Raw genomic sequence first — 20,993 nt, 5'->3', positions numbered from 1 at the left:
TGCCTCAGGGGGGTCATTTGAATAGAGCTGAGCAAGTGGTTTATCTACTTCTATTTTAATGATTCCAATTTTGACTCTTTGCCTGCCTGCACAGCACATTATGCCCTAATTAGCACGGCTATATGCAGTGTATTAGGTGTAAACAATCTGCATCTGGGGCTTTGTTTGTCTGTTGGTGTGAGGAAGAAAACGAGAATAATGCATTAAGGAGAGATAAGTCCGTGTCATAGATAGAAAAATCTGTTTCCTTGTGTGTCTTTGTAAATGAGGGCAGTGGATAAGCTTTGCCAGGCAAACCCAGCAGGGTGCAGGGACTCGGGGGGCGAGAACAAGGCGCTCCAGACGTCATGTCTCCTCCCACCTCATGAATATTCATGAGCCAAATGCCCTGCGTGTCCTTACGCGATGACGCAACGCGACAACTGCGGGTCCCGATTGCTGCAGCCGCTTGTCAGTGTGACGAAGATTGGCACTCAGGTAAGCTGTCACTCAAAATCTTCTTTTTCCGTTCCCTATCAATCAAACAATCTGGGCTGCACACAAAAATGCCCAGGGCGAGAAGCTCGGCCACAGTCGCAGAGAGTGGATGGTGTTTTAGTGGGGAAGCAGCGGCAGGGCTCCGGGAGGAATTACAAATCTGTCTGCGGGGGGAGAAAAAATATGTCGGCGTTTTGGGGGCAGAGAAGGATTGTGGAAAAGCAAAGGGCGAGAGCTAGAAGCAAGGCCCCTGCTTTACCCCGACACAGCGGAGGGGAGGGAGAGAGCGAGGCAGCTGTCCCCGCTTGATTGATTGACTGATGTGGGCAGGATTTCGACTCGACTGGCTAGCATGTTAGCCGAGGCTTGTAACTAACAGCCAGATTACCTTTTACACAAATGACAAAGAAATAATGTACTCGTGCTAATTGGAAACACAAAATGAAGAGCCGATGTTTTGACGGGGTTGATCTGCTGTCTGCCCAGTAGTGATCCACACACAGCGGGTCTTTTAGCTCGCTAGGTTAGCTCGTTTTTTGGCAACGATTCCCTTGCTAAATATGGCGCTTTGCGTTTTGGCTGTGTGCTCACCGTACCAGCATGCAAACACTTTAGTTAGCAGGCTAGCTAGCAGCATTAGCCTTAGCTCGGCTGGACGGTGGCTATTTTTGAATAACTGAGTTCACCCCAGATTTGGGCTACCGTACCGAGCTAATGTTACCGAGTTGTTACAACAAGCTATTCAGCGCAACACTCTGATTTATAGGTGCCCCCAGTCTGGCTAACGTTAGCGCGTTAACGTAGCGCGAAGGCTCACGTTTAGCGTTAGTTTATTTTATTTTCCTTGCCGCCAGAAACAGCGTTAACGTTATCTAAGCAGCTAAAAGCGAAGTTCATCGTGGTGTGGGTGTGTTAACTGTAGGAGTTGCAGCCTAGGTCACCTCAACGTCTTTTTGTCCCAAGTTCTCTTATTTTAAGAGTACAGAAATGGTTTGAACACAACAAAGATGATTGTGTAATAAACGTCTAAACGCAGTCCCTTCCATGGAAAGTTTAACGTTACTCGGGGGTTTTCTAATGTCACATTATTGGCTCAGATCTTTGTATGCATTTATCCAATAAACGTAGCTGTACAGTAGTCGGTACAGGAGTTTGCATGACTTGTATCTTTGCATTGCATTAAAATAAATCCATATGCACCCCGCTTCACGTCCACGTTGTATATTTTTGACACTTTCCCTTGTGAAGTAGTTTTTGATACTTGTCAAACTAGTGCATTACCAGCATGGATCCTCCACACCAAGCATTTATTGCATTCTCCCTTGTTAACTTACATCAGCCATTTTTTTGCCCGGTAATACTGGGCAAACTCCCTTTATCAGATATGATTTAAAGCTTTTGTGCGTGTGTGTGCCATTGTCAGAGTCTTTGATTGCTAGTCTAACTGAAATGTGTGTTGTGTAGGTTGGCCAGCTGTCCCACCTCTCTATAATGCCCCAGTGTTTGCAGCATCTGCAGTGAACATGATGGCGGCCCAGTCGGTTTCCATAGACAAGTACCCAGAGGGAGAGCAGCAGGTGGGTGAAAGGGGCACATTTCATCTGGTGCTCAGTTTGGAGTCCTGCACACCCTGCTCGCTTTAACGAGTCTGAATGTCTTAACCCCTGAAGCATTTTTCAACATTTTTTTCTTGTTTGAGTAAGATAATTGATCAGAATCGCCTGAAGCCTATCCGTGATATCGACTTTAAACGCTTTGGGCTACAGCTTTTTAATATTCTACGGTCTTTCCCCTGGATCTGAAGTTATTTTTAGTGTGCGGCAAGTCGATCGGGATAATAAAACAAAGGGTAACACTTCCATGCATGTGACATAAGAAACCGTTACATCAGTTTGGGTATTCTTTTGGGGGGACGTGCCTGTCTGATTGCGGTGGGCCACCACAAATAAATCACAGTATGGGAGACGCTGATGTAATATAAAGCCCTGTTTCTTCTGCCTGGGGTGTGTGCTTATGTACATTTGTTTACAAAACATCTTTATTCAAGTGCCCAGAGAGAGCTGCGAAAGATCTATGACTAACGAGACATTTTCCACCCTGAGCGAGTATTTTTAGCCCGTTTGCGCTCCATCTCAGTCATTGTTGCCTCGGTCACATGGTTTGAGATGGGATTTATACTCTTGGAAGGGATCCTAGGTTGCTGCTTGGCAGTCAGAGTGTGAAAAACGTGTGAGAGGAGGAGGAGGAGGAGGAGCAGCAACTTGACTCTTCATCAATGAATGTGCCTTGAGTGGAGCAATGCAGACGCTGCCGGAACACTTGTCGTCTCAATGCAAGTCTTATTTTCTGATCTTTTCTCCAGAAGGGGAAGAAAAGCCACAGGAAGTAACTGGTCTGTCCGCACAAGGGTATGCGGGTTTTGCTCTCATTGCAATTATCGGATATTCATTGGTGATTGCAGATACAGATTTAAGTGGATATGTACGGAATAACAGCAACGTGATCTCATAAAATCGTATCTTTAGAACCAGGGGCCAGTTGTATAAAAATAGACCCCGTCTTAAGACTTAAATCTGACTTAAGCATAAGGATGGTTTCTCTAGGAAATTAGTTGCACAGTGTTTCTCATTAGTTACCTAGAAACTAATGGTGGCCCACCATAGTCTGATTTGTTAATTTTGCTTTTAAAATGCACCAGATTGATGCATTTATCCTTTTTTCCCGATTTTTTCCTCAATTATACTTGGCCAATTTATCCCCATGCTGCCCTATTGGCTGCCCCGGTAGCTGCTCCACCCACTGCCGATCTGGGGAGAGCCGAGACTAGCACCATGCTTCCTATGACACGTGCAGTAGCCAGCCGCTTATTTTCACCTGACAGGGGAAGCTTCACCGGTAGGACGTAGCACGTGGGAGGATCGCGCTATTCCCACCGGTTCCCTTCCACCCCAACCAGGTGCCCCGACCGACCAGAGGAGGCGCTAGTGCAGCGACCAGGACGCATACCTCCAATCCGGCTTCTCACCCCTCAGGCACAGCCAATCGTGCCTGTATGGACACCCGACGAAGCTGGAGGTAACACGTGGATACGAACCTGCGACCCTCGTGTTGGTAGGCAGGGAATCTACTGCTACCCTACCTCGACACCCAAGATGCATTTATCTTTAAAATGTACACAATTTTCTCCTGGGGGACCATGTCCCCCACCTCCCCCCCCCAGAGGGTCCGAGGTCCACCCACCACAGTCTCACTAAATCCTGTGGGAAACAATACATTTCCATTGTCCCATATCTCTAATGGGCTGTTTGTCTCTGAAGACTCTTCTGTGACTCTCCACAAGCCAAAGATTTCATTGCCATCTTGTTTGAAACTGCTGCACTCTGCTAATTAAGCTGACTCGTCACCATAGCAACAAAGTACTTAACTCAAGCTTAGCCTGGAGGGAAGGGAGACTGACTTTCCAAAATCAAAATAAGTCAGTCTTATTAATTCATCAAGAACAGACCTGGGCATTATGTGCTCCGGCCAGGGCCCTCATGATGGTTCTGCCTGGCCCAGAAGGTCGTAAGACAAACCATACCATTTAATACGTATCAAGCTAGACACATTGAATGAGATGACCTAAATTGGTTGTTTGTAGTGATTTTCAACATCATAAATGCTGAAGAATAAGTGCACTGTATGTTTTCTATGATTTAATCTAGTAATACAATTGGTTACTGCACGACAATATTTTTTTGGCCCCCGATAACAATCTGGGTTTATCATGTGCCCCCCCAGGGGAAATTATTGCCCACCCCTGATAATATGACTAGTCTAATGTGAGAAACTAACACCATCTACAGTAAGTAAGGTTTAGACTGGTTTTAGTTTCTTAGATTAAGGCTGTTTCATAGTAAGACAGACTTATTTTGAGGGGGAAGATTAAATAGTGTAGCTGTTTCATAAGATGGTTTTTCAGCAGTTGAAAGCGGTGTTGACATCGCGCCAGCACCCTGTCAACATGTCCTCCAACTTATACGATACGACCACGTATCATGTCTGCAACATGTCCTCCAACTTCTCCAACTTATTTAAGCAATATCACATGAGAGGGAGTGCGGTTGTTGGCTAATATTGGCATTGGATTGGATTTATTTGATGATGCTGTGATTCGGTCGTAGGCACGAGGCCGCAGGCCGAGTGCCGAAGATAATCACAGCAGTGCCAATATTAGACAACAACAGCACGACTTCGAGTGTGATATTGCTTTTATACAACAGTTCTATTAAACAAAGCTGATTAAAAAAATGACAAAAAGCTGAGAAAATATATGATTTCTGTATTTATTCCTCCGGCAACAAAAATAGTCCCCTCAGCTTTCTGCTTTGCTGAAAATGTAGCCTAATCAGCCTAATTAACTGCAGGCTGTCTACTTTACTACTGTCTACTCTACAGCTGTGAAGCGTTTTGTTGATTAGGGCAGCTGTGAAGCAGAGTGATCTACACACAGTGAGGTGCCAGTGCATTATCATGAATTAGAACACGGCTCTCTCGAATACTCGATTCTGATTGGTCAATCAACAATATTCACCGGTCATTATTTCTCGACAACCGACCGCTGCTCTGCCACACCTGGATTAATCAGTTGATAAGAGCTTTTTGTCAGCAAACACTACTAATTAGGCCAACCAGTTGCAGCTGTGGTGTCTTGTGTGCCAATTACGAATGAAACCGTTATCGTTGAAAACGCTATTAAAAAATCTATTTGAATAATTATTTTTGTCAGATTATTGAATGATTTAGTTGTAGGCCGTGTTCTAAGCGGGATAATGTATATTGAGGCGGTGATTACTGGGAAATAATGACCTTCAGGTGAATCATTAAGCCCTCCGCTACGCGTCGGGCTCAATCATCACCTGTCGGTCATTATTTCCCCCGTAATCACCGGCTCAATATACATCCCTTACATAACGGCACTCGTAGGATCCCTCTTGTCCAATCAAATTGCTCGGCCGGAACTACCTGTTGTATAAATGACCATATATCACGTAGCAGTGCAATACGACCACGTATCACATCTGCTAGACTAGCGCCCCTCAGTGGTAGAGGAAAAACTACTACGCTACTTCCGCACAATAGCAAGTTAAAAAAGCGACTTTTATTCCAAAAGACGAGCTCACAAAGCACAACAAAGGCTTAGGGTGTGGGTTAGGTATTGGGTTCAGGGTAGGGATAGCAACGGATAGCCGAGTGGTTACGACAGGCGACCTTCAAGCCAGGTGCCCCAGGTTCAAATCCCACACCAGGTTAACATTTCACCAAACTCTGAGACTGGGTTTTTATTCACAAGAACGCTAGATGTCGCTTAACGTTGAAACATGATTTTAGGTCGTATTCAGCTGCTTGTAAAAATGACGTCTTGGGCCGTATCCACTTCGTCTACCATTTTGTTCCTCATCTGTCTAGTGTAGGGCTGGGTATTATTTACAAAATTGCAATACTAGTAGTACCGTTCAAGTGATGCCGATACCAATAGAGTACAGTGTGCTCGACTTACCGTGATTGGCTGCAGCCCAAGCAAAACCATACACATAGTCACTTTTTTTTCTAGATCTTTGTACAAAAAGGATAGAATGCAGGTATCGTTTAAATGGAGAAACCTCAATACTACTTGGTACCGGGTTACTTCGGCCGCTACCTTAAGTTAAAGGTCTCTAGTACCCATACCCAGAGTCAAGTGTCTTATTTGATCTACAGCGCTTTGTGCGACAGACTATCAAAACCAGTCTTACCTTTAGAGCCTTGGTGATATGCAGTGAGTGAATATGAAAGAGACAGCATCTCTCCCAGCCCTGTTGTTGACCTAAGACAGGCGTGTCCAAAGTCCGGCCCGGGGGCCAGATGTGGCCCTTTGACCGATCTTAAGTGGCCCTCGGCTTGTCTCCCAAAATATACTATATGTGGCCCTCCGCACAGTATTGGTTAATCAAGCTAGTTTCAAGTTCAAATTTTTTCTGTTCACCTATTGACGACAGCACTATCATACAGTTTGTAGACAAGCACCAAGTAGGAACAACACAGGCAGAACTAATGTTTTCAGATGGTAAACAAAATACTTTAGAGTACAATTGTATTGTATGTGATTTTCCTTTTTTATTTTTATAATCCATATGATGCGAGAAGCAGCTGGCCGGCCCCCCGGTCATTTCACATGATCTAATCTGGCCGGCCCCCATTCAAAACAGTTTGGACCCCCCTGACCTAAGAAAAGATGCACACACACCTTAAAAAAAGAAGGCATTGTTACATAATGGCTTCTGAAAACAGTGTTTTTCATACCAAGCTCTCCTGACCTTCCAAGGGTTCATTTCCAGAGACAACGCTCTGCAGTAAGCTTTGCCCTCCAGCTACCCTGGCTCTTCACATGATGTCTTCATTTAGTTTATCTGCCTCTGCCCTGACCTCTCTGCCTGTCCCTGTCTTCCTGCCTCTGTCCTGACCTCTCTGCCTGTCCCTGTCTTTCTGCCTCTGTCCTGACCTCTCTGCCTGTCCCTGTTTTCCTGCCTCTGTCCTGACCTCTCTGCCTGTCCCTGTCTTTCTGCCTCTGTCCTGACCTCTCTGCCTGTCCCTGTCTTCCTGCCTCTGTCCTGACCTCTCTGCCTGTCCCTGTCTTCCTGCCTCTGTCCTGACCTCTCTGCCTGTCCCTGTCTTTCTGCCTCTGTCCTGACCTCTCTGCTGTCCCTGTCTTTCTGCCTCTGCCCTGACCTCTCTGCCTGTCCCTGTCTTTCTGCCTCTGCCGTGACCTCTCTGCCTGTCCCTGTCTTTCTGCCTCTGTCCTGACCTCTCTGCCTGTCCCTGCAGATGCAAGGTGTGGTGCAGCCAGACAACGATTCGGAGCAGAAGTTTATTGAGGGGACGTTGGAGCCGCCCAGCCCGGTGCCCACGGAGCCACAGACACCCATGGACGCAGACAAGGCCTCCATATACCGGTAGAGCTCACTCTGTGTGTGTGTGTGTGTGTGGGTGTGTGTGTGTGGGGGGGGGGGGTGTTGGCACAGAGAGAGACATGAGAGAAACGCAGGCCATCAAATCCTCTGTAACTCCCCCTTCTGTTCCTCACTCTGTTCTTCCCCTCTCTTCTGCCTAAGGCCACATGTTGATGTTCAGACAGATCGGCCAGGAACTGAGAAACCCTTTCATTGGGAAACCTCGTGTGCTTTTCACTCCTGATATTCAAGGACAATTTCTCTTCATCCCCCTCCCCAATCATCTGACATTTCAGACAGTTCTTTGGCCTGAGAGCGTTAGTAGTCCAAGGGTGCGATCACAAGTTTACTTTGCTGCATTTTTGTATTTGGTTCGTTTAGCTTCCCACTGATGAATTTACTAGTGAACCAGGGCTTGTAAACAAAAGTCACACGGACTCACAAGCAGCTTGTTTATTGGACAGAGTTTTGGTGACCTGTCATCCTGCCAGTTTAGAGATGTTGGAGCCGTATCAATTTGTCGCACCTTCTCTGGTGTTCATACCATTTACAACACACGAAGAAACCTTCTCTGGTGTTCATACCATTTACAACACATGAAGAAATAGGCTTTCCAAGCATGATGAACTGCTGATTATCAGATACAGAGGTTACGTTAGACACCAGCCATTCCCAACCTGGTGGGCCGTGAAGGTATAACAAGTGGGCCCTCAAATCATTTGCAAAACATTACGATCCTTGTGGATTCCCCCCTCCAATCATTATTATGTATGAGAATGCATTCCTCCATTGTTGAATGATACCATTATTTAATTTGTAATCAATAATTAATTAGCCTATTGCAGACAGCCCCTCACCTTAACATCCCTCTCCTCCCCCCCCTGTAAAACCTGTTTTGGGGTCATCTCCGGACTCCGGTAGTTGGTTCGGATTATGTTCTCAATCGCACTTGGCTCCAAACTTGCTGCAATTTGAAGGAAGGCTTTGCCGATTTTCAGCCCTCTTTGTAATTATAATCTCGGTATATGCAGATGGACAGTGTTTACCTTGTGTATACGTTTTCTCCATCGAGAAATCCACGCCCGCCTGCCTGCAGAAACTCCGCCCCCACCAGCTGGTATGGGTCATTAACACTCGTTGAGGCTCTCCGTGGATGTGTGCATATAGGACAAATAAAAATAAACCCTCTGGAGTTGGAACAGCCGCCCTCAAGCAGAACAGCTGTTCACTTCTTTGTCCAGAATGCCACGTTTTGCTTCATTCTGGACATTCTAACACGGAAGTGCCTGGAATAAACTGCACAGCTCTCGATACAGGAAGACATGAAGAATCAGGCTGCCCATCTGCATATATTACCCACATTGTAATGATACAAAGTAGGTTGAAAATCAGCAAAGCCTTCCTTTAAGTGCATGGTATAGCTCTGGAAAATCTATGGATCCTTTTCAGTCTGTATAGAATTTAACATTTCCCCGTGTGTGTGTGTGTGTGTGTGTGTGTGTGTGTGTGTGTGTGTGTGTGTGTGTGTGTGTGCGTGCGTGCGTGCGTGCGTCAGGCATCCCCTGTTCCCCCTGTTGGCCCTGCTGTTTGAGAAGTGCGAGCAGTCGACGCAGAGCTCCGACTGCGTCACGTCGGCCAGCTTCGACGTCGACATCGAGAACTTCGTCCGCAGTCAGGAGAAGGAGGGCAAAGCCTTCTTCAGCGAGGACCCCGACCTCGACAACCTGGTGATGAGACGCTTTGAGATTACACATTTACATTTTTAGAAAATGACTTGATTTCAGCCACGGCAGTAGATTTCATTGTTTGTTGTGTGGTGAACTGGCTGCATTGGCCGATAAAAAATAATTAAAAATAAAAATACTTTAACTATTTGCCCAGAAAACTATTTTTTTTTTATCATGGAATTGGATCTCTGAACAGTGCTTGGTTACCTGACAAAATGGCCGGTGGCACTGATTTCAGTATTGTATCTAGTATAGATCATATGTAGTGGAGATTTTTATTTGCATTATGTCCTTTTTTGAGCTAATGACTGCAGCTAAGTTAGTAAGCTGATGGCTCTGAAACGGTTCCCTTCTGAGGTATTTGACAAAAACAAAACAAGGACATGAGGTATTTCACAAAGAAATACAAATTGCAAGCCCAGCTCACTCACTCAGTCTCTCTCTCTCTCTCTCTCTCTCTCTCACACACACACACACACACACACACACACACACACACACACACACACAGCAGTCAGTGCCCTTTAACCTCTGCATTAAACAGGTGAGGTCTCTCATCAAGTAGTCCTGTGTGTGAAATAGCTCGTGAATTTGAAATAATGGTTTAATTTTTAATAATTGTTTTAGAGATTCACAATGTGCCAAATACCAAAGGAATTTGGCACAGATATCTTTATCTTTGTGTACTGTATATTCCAACACAGATATATACAAAGTAATTTAATTTCAAACTATTTTCAGGGTTCCCAGGTTTTTGAAAATAAATGGGTGGCCTTTGAAAGTACCGTACTGTACAGTACTTGATATTTTTCATTATTATCATTATCTCTTGCAGTGACTTACTCCTTTACCTTAATCTTATCCAATCTAACACATAGATGATTATCAAAAACAAGAATGCCAACATTGTCTTGGAGAGAATTAACTTCTCACATGAAGATGTAATGACTAATGACTGGTCCAGTCATTAGCTAATGCATCTTTGATATTTTGCGGTTGGCAAGTTAAACTTTGGGGATGATGATGATGATAATAAAACTTAATATATAGCATACACAAGTAGACTTTACTATGTGCTTTACAAGAAGGCATAAAAGTAAGTCATAAAATCCATAAAGAGGACATAGAAATAAGAAGCACAAGCAAAAGAAAATACATCAAATGATAAAAAAATCAATGCATGAACTTAAATCAGATGAAAGAAAACATAAGAAACATCACAAGGTTAAAAGTGGGAAAGATCAGAAGCAAATACATCAAAACAAGATTACACCTTGTGGCTCTATATTAATCTAGTATCTAGTGTCAAAATTTGCAAATGCAAAAGTCCCCCCACATTTTGTTTGACTATAAAATGTATAGTAAGAAGAACATTATATCAAAATATGGGGAAAATATCTTGTGTGTATATTTATTAAATATACATAAGATATTTTCCCCCCATTTTGAATGTATATTGTTCTTACAGTTCTGGATCTTTATCTGTCCTTTGCATCAATCTGGACACGAGCCATGTTCGGAATGGTTCACTCATTCACTCACTCACTATTCCCCATGTAGTGTTCATATATTAAACTATATGGTTCATTCACTCACTCACTATTCCCCATGTAGTGTTCATATATTAAACTATATGGTTCATTCACTCACTCACTATTCCCCATGTAGTGTTCATATATTAAACTATATGGTTCATTCACTCACTCACTATTCCCCATGTAGTGTTCATATATTAAACTATACAGGGAACGATCAAACCAGTTTCGGACACTACCTCATTCTTCTTCTCCTTTGGTAAACACGACACCATTGCATTGTGGGTATATGGGAGAAAATGTAGGGTACATTATCTGTTCACTGGAAATTGCAGTGCATTGTGGGTATTTTATAGTGGACTATATAGTGAATCAAATTAACAGCTGAGAATTCGGCCCAAAAAAAAGGCCAACACACTATATACCGTAGTCGACGAAGAAGTGACGCGGAACTGAACGCAGCTTCAGAGCTTAATGAACTCTTCTTCACGGTTGACCCTTGACCTCCCAGATGGTGAAGGCCATCCAGGTGCTGCGGATCCACCTGCTGGAGCTGGAGAAGGTGAGCGACCTGTGTAAGGACTTCTGCAGCCGCTACATCGCCTGCCTGAAGACCAAGATGAACTCTGAGACGCTGCTGAGCGGAGAGCCAGGCAGCCCCTACTCCCCCGTCCAGGGCCAAGCCCCCAGCTTCTCCCCCACCAAGACACAGGCACGCAGCGCACACACCCACACACACACACGCACATACATACATGCACAGACATATCCAATACACACGTGTGTGAAAGCAAAATAATTTACTGAATTATTTACTGATATTCATGTTTTATAAATTAGAGCTGCAACTAACGATTGTTTTCATTGATTACTCGACTATCAAATGTCAGAAAATGGTGACAAATGTCAATCAGTCTTTCCCAAAGCCCAAGATGAAGCTCCCAAAAGAAGCTGGAATCAGAGAATTTTGACTTTCTTTTCTTAAAAAAATAACAGAGTAATTGATGCTCAAACTAGTTGGCGATTAATTTAAAAGTTGCCAACTAATCGACCAACCTTTACTAAATAAATGTACTAAATCGACGACTAACCTTTACAATTAAATTAGTTGAAATTTAGTTTTGTGTATGTCCTCCCTTTACCTTCTTGTGGGACAAAAACAACTTTTTGGTTTTTTCTTCTTCTTGTGGACCAAAAGTTTTTTTTGTCCCGCCCCCCACAATTTTTGGATTTTCTATTTCTTTCTTGACTCTGCGGACGTCCTCCTGTGACCTGTGTGCTTGTGGTTTTGTGGTGCAGACGTCCAGCTCGTTCACGGGCACCATCAGTCCCCAGGGGCAGATCATGGTGCCGGCGTCGGCTCTGCAGCAGGGGAATGTGACGGTGACGGCCGTCAACCCCACCCAGGTGGTGACCGGCATGTCGCCCTGGCATACCACCTCTCCCTCAGGTACTGTACTGTCCCCACCACATGGTGTCATACCACCTCTCCCTCAGGTACTGCACCAAATGCTGGGCCACTCGTAGTATTCCACAGTTTTAACCTGAGGGTTACGACCGCCATGAGCACCAGAATACAATCTACTCGCCAAGGTCCGATGCAGCTGGACGAAGTTTGTAGCGTTGAGTTTTACTTCCCATTCGTTTGAACGAGGCAAGACAATAACGAAAACATAACCCAAAAAAAAGGGCACTCAGTAGAGTGCCGATCTCCGCTAGGCACCGCTATGCGTAACCATGGCCAAACCAGAACCCAACTGCAGTCAGATATGTAGATAACACACATAAACACTCTCTCTCTCTCACACACACACACACACACACACACACACACACACACACACACACACACACACACACAGCCGAACACATGATCTCCTGGCGGAGAATGAGATGGTAATAAAAACAGATTCAACAACAGATCCTGCTGCTGTGATTTTCAACTGACTGTGGGTCCAGTCAGTGTTTTAGAACTTAGTTTCATCAAATAGCATTTTTAGATACAAATTCTAGGCTCAAGCGACAATAGAAATGCAAATGAGGAATGGTGAACGTGTTGAATGTCAGGTTTCAGGCTATTTTTGTGGCCTCATTCGAATCAATGGCAAGTAGAATGTGAACGTTCCAAGCTCGTCCAGCTGCATCTGATATTGGCGATTAGTTTCTATTGTGGTGTGTTCACGGCGGTGAAGAGCTGAATTGTTCAAACGAAGTGGGACACTGCTTTTAAAATGTCACCATGCTTTCACTGCCTGAGCCCGACCCTCAGATGATGATCCTCGCACGTGTGTGTGTCTGTCTGTCTGTGTGTCTGTCTGTCTGTCTGTCTGTCTGTGTGTCTGTCTGCCTGTCTGTCTGTCTGTGTGTCTGTCTGTCTGTCTGTCTGTGTGTCTGTCTGTCTGTCTGTCTGTGTGTCTGTCTGTCTGTCTGTGTGTCTGTCTGTCTGTCTGTGTGTCTGTCTGTCTGTCTGTCTGTGTGTCTCCAGGTGGGACGGTGTACCAGCCTGTTACAGTGGTCACTCCTCAGGGCCAGGTGGTGACACAGGCCCTCTCTCCTGGGACACTACGCGTCCAGAACAATCAGGTAGAACAAGTCGAGTTATATTGAACATGGACTGAAATCTTCCACTCACAAAATTAGGCCTTGAACTGTTTGGAAATGGAATTTATCGTTGTATTATTGTCAACATAAATGAATAGACAAATGTTGGTCTGCCCGCTCAGCTCCAGCTGCAGTTTCACCAGGACCTGAACCTCTTCAACCACGACGAGAACTCGTCCAAGAACAAGCGTGGCGTCCTCCCCAAGCAGGCCACCAACGTCATGCGCTCCTGGCTCTTCCAGCACATCGGGGTGAGCGCTGTGTGCCTCTCAGGCTGCGGTTAACCACGTCACACTGACGCCAGTTCACCTCTGAGACAGTGTCTGAGTTTAACCATGTCACACTGACACAGTTCACCTCTGAGACAGTGTCTGAGTTTAACCATGTCACACTGACACAGTTCACCTCTGAGACAGTGTCTGAGTTTAACCACGTCACACTGACACAGTTCACCTCTGAGACAGTGTCTGAGTTTAACCACGTCACACTGACACAGTTCACCTCTGAGACAGTGTCTGAGTTTAACCATGTCACACTGACACAGTTCACCTCTGAGACAGTGTCTGAGTTTAACCACGTCACACTGACACAGTTCACCTCTGAGACAGTGTCTGAGTTTAACCATGTCACACTAACCTCAGTTCACCTCTGAGACAGTGTCTGAGTTTAACCACGTCACACTGACACAGTTCACCTCTGAGACAGTGTCTGAGTTTAACCATGTCACACTGACACAGTTCACCTCTGAGACAGTGTCTGAGTTTAACCATGTCACACTGACACAGTTCACCTCTGAGACAGTGTCTGAGTTTAACCACGTCACACTGACACAGTTCACCTCTGAGACAGTGTCTGAGTTTAACCACGTCACACTGACACAGTTCACCTCTGAGACAGTGTCTGAGTTTAACCACGTCACACTAACCTCAGTTCACCTCTGAGACAGTGTCTGAGTTTAACCATGTCACACTGACACAGTTCACCTCTGAGACAGTGTCTGAGTTTAACCACGTCACACTGACGCCAGTTCACCTCTGAGACAGTGTCTGAGTTTAACCACGTCACACTGACACAGTTCACCTCTGAGACAGTGTCTGAGTTTAACCACGTCACACTGACACAGTTCACCTCTGAGACAGTGTCTGAGTTTAACCATGTCACACTGACACAGTTCACCTCTGAGACAGTGTCTGAGTTTAACCACGTCACACTGACACAGTTCACCTCTGAGACAGTGTCTGAGTTTAACCATGTCACACTAACCTCAGTTCACCTCTGAGACAGTGTCTGAGTTTAACCACGTCACACTAACCTCAGTTCACCTCTGAGACAGTGTCTGAGTTTAACCATGTCACACTAACCTCAGTTCACCTCTGAGACAGTGTCTGAGTTTAACCATGTCACACTAACCTCAGTTCACCTCTGAGACAGTGTCTGAGTTTAACCACGTCACACTAACCTCAGTTCACCTCTGAGACAGTGTCTGAGTTTAACCATGTCACACTAACCTCAGTTCACCTCTGAGACAGTGTCTGAGTTTAACCATGTCACACTAACCTCAGTTCACCTCTGAGACAGTGTCTGAGTTTAACCATGTCACATTAACATCAGTTCACCTCTGAGACAGTGTCTGAGTTTAACCATGTCACACTGACACAGTTCACCTCTGAGACAGTGTCTGAGTTTAACCATGTCACACTGACACAGTTCACCTCTGAGACAGTGTCTGAGTTTAACCATGTCACACTGACACAGTTCACCTCTGAGACAGTGTCTGAGTTTAACCATGTCACACTAACCTCAGTTCACCTCTGAGACAGTGTCTGAGTTTAACCATGTCACACTAACCTCAGTTCACCTCTGAGACAGTGTCTGAGTTTAACCATGTCACATTAACATCAGTTCACCTCTGAGACAGTGTCTGAGTTTAACCATGTCACACTGACACAGTTCACCTCTGAGACAGTGTCTGAGTTTAACCATGTCACACTGACACAGTTCACCTCTGAGACAGTGTCTGAGTTTAACCATGTCACACTGACACAGTTCACCTCTGAGACAGTGTCTGAGTTTAACCATGTCACACTGACACAGTTCACCTCTGAGACAGTGTCTGAGTTTAACCACGTCACACTAACCTCAGTTCACCTCTGAGACGGTGTCTGAGTTTAACCATGTCACACTAACCTCTGAGACAGTGTCTGAGTTTAACCACGTCACACTGACACCAGTTCACCTCTGAGACAGTCTGTCCTCTGTCTTCCTCCCCAGCACCCATACCCCACAGAGGACGAGAAGAAACAGATCGCCATTCAGACTAACCTGACGCTCCTGCAGGTCAATAACTGGTGAGTCAGCAGATTGCCGTTCCACCCCAAAGACTCCTGGAGACATTAGCGTCTCAGATCATCACATCAGATCATCTGATTAATGTCGAGTTTTAATTAACATGTATAGGTTGTCTAAAGATTAGATCGCAACAGTGAAAGTTTTGATCAGAATGATCAGTGACAGTTTCTGCTGCTGCTGCTTGCATTCAGTCCCTGAAAAAATCCTCATCGTTGGTCGTTTTTTTTTGTCTTTCTCATCTGGGTCCTGTTTAGTGTATTCCTCTTTATTCTTTTTCTTATAGCCTCAATAGACCAGAATGCAATGCAGCTACAAGACATGTTGTATTTTGAGTAAGGGTGGGGCACAGGCGCGATCATAGACAATCTCCAATGTTCACAAACTAGTTGGTTAGCTAGCTATATTTTTTATGCCCAATCGCCCACCTTTGATTAAAAGCATCAAGTTCACGGGGCGTCCGGGTAGTGCAGTGGTAGATTCTCTACCAACATGAGGGTCACAGGTTCGCACACCCGTGTTACCTCCGCTTGCTCGGGCGTCCATACAAGCACGACTGGCTGTGCCTGTGGGTGGGAAGCCGGATTAAGGGTCGCTGCACTAGCGCCTTCTCTGGTCAGTCGGGCATCTGTTTGGGGCGGAAGGGAACTGGTGGGAATAGCGTGAAGCTCCCTTCTGTCAGGTGAAAAAAAGCATTGTGCTAGTCTACGGCTCTCCAAATCGGCAGAGGGTGGAGCAGCAGCAGGGGGAAATTGGGGAGAAAATGGGAGAAAAATCATGTGGGGGAAATAAAAAGAAAAAAAGCATCAAGTTCACGCTCCTTTTCTGGGGGCTGGTGAAAGGCATTCTGGGAAATGTAGGCAATCAGTTGAAAGTATAACTATCAGTATGAGGGGAAAGTGCGTACAAAACAAAAAATAGAAACTAAATGAATCACAAAATAACTAATTTTAAATTAACTGAACAGCATGAATTTGTTTCCCGCCTATACAATAGTACAGTTGTGTAACCCCGCCCCCCCACTGTGTGCAGGTTTATAAACGCGCGGAGGCGGATCCTGCAGCCCATGCTTGACGCCAGCTCCTCTGAGACGCCCAAAACCAAGAAGAAGACGCCTCAGAACCGGCCGCTGCAGCGCTTCTGGCCCGACTCCATCACTACAGGAGTGACCCAGCAGCAAGTCACCATGCCCGACGGTACGACATCTGCTCATCTGTTTATTTATATGTGCATCTATGTATTAGGGGTGTCAAAAATAATCGATTATAAGATGCATCGCGATGCGGACGTGCACGATTCTGCATCGATTCACAAATGTCAAAAATCTTTTTTTTTTTTTATATATATATAATCTAATAAAATATAATGGAAGTACATGCAGTTGTTTATTTTAATTATGGATCATAATACAATGCAATTCCAAATGCACTTTTATTTTAAAAGTAGCCACACAGTGAGAAAAAAGAAAGTGAGAAAAAATAAATCATGTATTGCGGAAATAAGTGATGCATCGAGATGCATCGATAATCGTAATCGAATCGAATCGTAGCCCTCTGAATCGTAATCGAATCGAATCGAATCGTGAGGCCAGTGAAGATTTACAGCCCTACTATGTACAGTATGTAGGTATGTACTAGTGGTATGACCGGGGAAAGCAGATTTGACAGTCAAAATCTTTCTTCTTTTTTAGTGATCAAATGATTTTGCCCCTATTAGTTTGTCTGTCTGTCTTGTCTGTTAGCATGATATATACAAAAACATCGTAACCGATTTCCATTAAATTTAGCGTCAGATCAGTCTTTGCTCAGGAGCAATTGATTCAATTTTGAGGATGTCCACATTTAGACAATAGCTTCATAATTTCGCCATAACTATGACACTAACAGAGATGGAGACTTGATTCCAAATCTGCAGGGTCAAGAAATGTGTGACATGCGTGTCTGTCCATTTGTAACATGAGATGTAGCATGAGATTTGGGGGTGGGGCTAGGGAAGAGGGTCCGTAGCTAGGGATAGGAAGGTGGTAGTCGGGATTCGAGGGGTGGGGAGGGGTGTCCCTTTGTAGCACAATGCCCATTTGTAGCATGTGGCATGAGAGGATAGACCAATCATCAGGAGTAGCCTATGCATATGGATATGTCATCCCACCCATGTATAGACCTTATTCGCTAACCCCGGACAGCGCCATATTGTTGACATACCGTCCTGCAGCTGACAACTATAGTAACGGCCTTATTGTCGTTTCTGTTCCATTACAAAATAGCGATAGTGATGACAGAAATAAAACCCCCAGAGTTTTTATGCTGCCGTTAATGCCTGTAATAATAAACAAAAGAAAAAACGAGGTGAACGGACTTTGCTGTGAGGAGCTGTCAGAAAGTTTCACCTGTCTCTCCTAACTATCCACACATCCCCTGTGCTGCTGACGTATCCTCCGTCTCGCTCCCTTCACGTCTGTGGACGGTAGAGATAGAAACAAACCACGGGGACTTTATTGCTGTCATTACTACAGCCGTGTGTAACGCAGGTCACCATCCGAACACAATTGGAACGATACAGGTAACGCTAACGGCGGCTAGCTTCCTCTAAACTCTGCTCTTACATAGGCTGTCACTTAAAGCGGCTGCGCTATGTCAACAACATGGCTGGCGGCAGTGGGCGTGCCCGTACGTGAGTGACGTCAATCGAATAAGGTCTATAGAGACACTGCGTAACGCGTCATCATTCAGAAACCACGCCCAAGACGGGGGAAAACACAAACTCTTGTCCAATCCTGGCGTTCTCCTATGTCACGTGCATGCATGCGTGTTGCACCAAAAGATCGTATATACGGAAGATGAACACTTCAACTTACTTCTTGACAGCTAGATCCACATTTTTCTTCTCGCCAATTCTCAATGGCTTCCTTGTTTTGCTCAGGAGTACAACACAACTTTAACTAGCGATTTTTTACATTTGTTTTCTGCGCAGCCCCACCACACAACAGCTTTTAACTCTGTTTAATTCAAGGAAAATGACGCTGGTGTGTGGAAATGAACGGAGCTCTTCCCCCGTGATGGGCGTGGCCTATTACATGCAGTGTGTCTATAGTCTTTGTTTGGGTGTCACTTAATTTGACCACTGGTTGTGTTTGCATCCCTGAAAATAGTACTAGGGTTAAAACATCTGTGCCTCTCTTCCTCTCTCTCTCACATGTCCTCTCCCCCCCCCCCCCCCCCCCCCCCCTCCTATTCCTCTCCTCTCCTCCTCTCAGGCACGATGGTGACGATGAGTGTGGAGGGTCTGCAGAGCCTGACGTCAGATGGGGCTACGCTGGCGGTGCAGCAGGTGATGCTGGGAGGTCACAGCGAGGACGAGTCGGGGGAGAGCGGGGACGACGACGACGACGACATGGCCGGGCTGGGCCTGGACCACAGCGACTCTTTGCAGTAGAGAGGACACACACACACACACACACACACACCCCAGAACCCACCTATTGGTCGCAAGACGTACTTTTAAATACGTCGACATACACACAAGTGCATTCTCAAACACAGTCATTTTACACACACACACACACACACACACACACACACACCCCTATAATAGGTTTACATAGAGCACAAAACCACAGGACATGCGGGAGCGCGTCCCCTCCCTCCCCCACTGAACGGCGGCGTATGTTGCGTGTGTGTGTACGTCAGGAGTTTCATTTAAGAAACCGTTTTTTATTATGTAGTCAATGTAGGCGAGTGCACTTTTTTTGTATAATATTGTTAAGCTCAAAAAGATGTTAAGCAAACAACGGAAGCGGGGGGAAAAAAAGAAGAAGAAGAAGAAGAAAAGAAGTGTTGAAAAACACCCCAAGCAAGTTTGTACGCTCCGTTAATAAATGTTGAATGATTTTTTTTTCTCTCCCCCCCACCCCACCCCATCCTTTAACTCTCATTTTGGATGCCAACACTTTCACGTTGTATCTGTAAGGGTTTGTCTTCACTTTTTGCATGCTTGTGTTTGCGTAGACGTGTGCACTCTTATTACCACTGACTCCCGTGCTCTCAGGCCCGGCAGAGCCCCGACAGCTCTCGGGCCCGGCAGAGCCCCGACAGCTCTCAGACCCGACAGAGCCCCGACAGGAGAGATTTAAGAAGAAGAGAGGGGGGGGGAAAGGAGAGATGCTTATTTTTATATCCAAACATAAGAAGTAATGAGTGTTTTTTTGTTTTTGTTTTTTGTGTTCTCTTGTTTTGTAAGGAATATTTATGTACAGATTCATTATTAAAGCTAGCGACCCTGTTTTCCAGGGTTTGATGAAGTTTTCTAAAAAAAAACAACACACACAGGAAAAAAAAAGTAATTGAATGCCGATGAAAATTGCTATGTAAATTGGTTTTAAACTTGCGATACTAAAAAGGCCTTACGTATGTTCTTTTGTAAAGAAAACTAGCCAAGAAGCACAGAAAGAAAGCCTGAACCCTTAGTGAAATTAGTCAAACGACACTAAACTGCAGAACACTCGTGTGGCTTGTGACAAGTTAGCGAACCGTTTTTACATTGTGTGCCGCAGCGTGCTGCCGAGACGCTCCAAGTTGTCTCGCACGGGAACTCGATCGCGGCACTCTGATTTTTTTTTGTTCTTACCGCAGATCCAGTTTGACCTGCATTGTGTTTAATACAACGCATCATTTTAATCATTTATGGTAGTAGCGTAGGTGTGACTCTCTTCCAAAATGCACAATCCAGAACACTATGCTAATCACACAATCGCACGCCTGGAACAGTATCCAACATGATCGGATACAAACTCAATCATTGGCAAGAAACGGACACTTTGCACGCATGAATCTTTATTTATGTACACGTACATGCTGTTGCATTGAAAACAGAGAGAGCAGCTGGAAGGTTTCCCCCCGTTCGTCTGCCTGAAGGACTCGGGGACGAAGCGCCGCGGTCTCCATCGCTCGCTTCCCAACTACAGACAATTGTAGTGACACTTGTCTCAATCTCAATGTATCAATTTGTTGACATTACCGCACAGATCGGGTGCTTCTTGTTGGAATACCTATAATACTGTACTGTACATCAGCTGTCTTGCCGGTAGCTATAATCTGGTTTACTTCCCTCTCGGCTCATAAGTTCCAGACTTGACTTGGTGAACTGGATGAGGGGGAAAAGCCCAGTGGACTGAAGTGCTCGTGGTCTGGGCGGGCCTCCTCCTCTGAGCTCTCTGTTTCTCACTCGCTGTCTGTCTGGCTCTTTATGAAGCGTTGTTCACTTTTCTCTCATCTGTTTTGCCTTAGAGCTTTCTATTTTGGAATAAACGATGCCTAACTCTCTGTGGTCCACCGTCTCTTTCC

General features: G+C 45.2%; 1 protein-coding gene across 1 annotated transcript; it reads left to right on the top strand.

Annotated features, from left to right (window-relative positions):
• The first annotated feature begins 407 nt into the window (after positions 1-407).
• On the top strand, positions 408-20,972 carry pknox1.1 (pbx/knotted 1 homeobox 1.1). Its single transcript, XM_083639506.1, has 11 exons — positions 408-477; positions 1,942-2,054; positions 7,321-7,448; positions 9,001-9,172; positions 11,219-11,419; positions 12,007-12,157; positions 13,193-13,290; positions 13,431-13,559; positions 15,580-15,656; positions 16,687-16,850; positions 18,908-20,972. Exons 2-11 carry the CDS (start codon positions 2,001-2,003, stop codon positions 19,084-19,086), a joined length of 1,353 nt encoding a protein of 450 aa, XP_083495632.1. The 5' UTR covers positions 408-477; positions 1,942-2,000; the 3' UTR covers positions 19,087-20,972.
• The last annotated feature ends 21 nt before the right edge of the window (positions 20,973-20,993 follow it).

The sequence above is a fragment of the Poromitra crassiceps genome (genome assembly GCF_964638095.1).
Source record: "Poromitra crassiceps genome assembly, chromosome: 6".
NCBI classification, from domain to species: domain Eukaryota; kingdom Metazoa; phylum Chordata; class Actinopteri; order Beryciformes; family Melamphaidae; genus Poromitra; species Poromitra crassiceps.
Note: the sequence above shows the minus strand (reverse complement) of the source record. Positions and strands in the feature narration are given on the sequence as shown.

Bases quoted from the DNA above. Each gene is read 5' to 3' on its own strand.
- pknox1.1 (XM_083639506.1), top strand. From the start codon at position 2,001: ATGATGGCGGCCCAGTCGGTTTCCATAGACAAGTACCCAGAGGGAGAG. The intron at 7,449-9,000 runs GTAGAGCTCACT...TGCGTGCGTCAG, and splicing joins GACAAGGCCTCCATATACCG to GCATCCCCTGTTCCCCCTGT. The intron at 13,291-13,430 runs GTAGAACAAGTC...CTGCCCGCTCAG, and splicing joins TACGCGTCCAGAACAATCAG to CTCCAGCTGCAGTTTCACCA.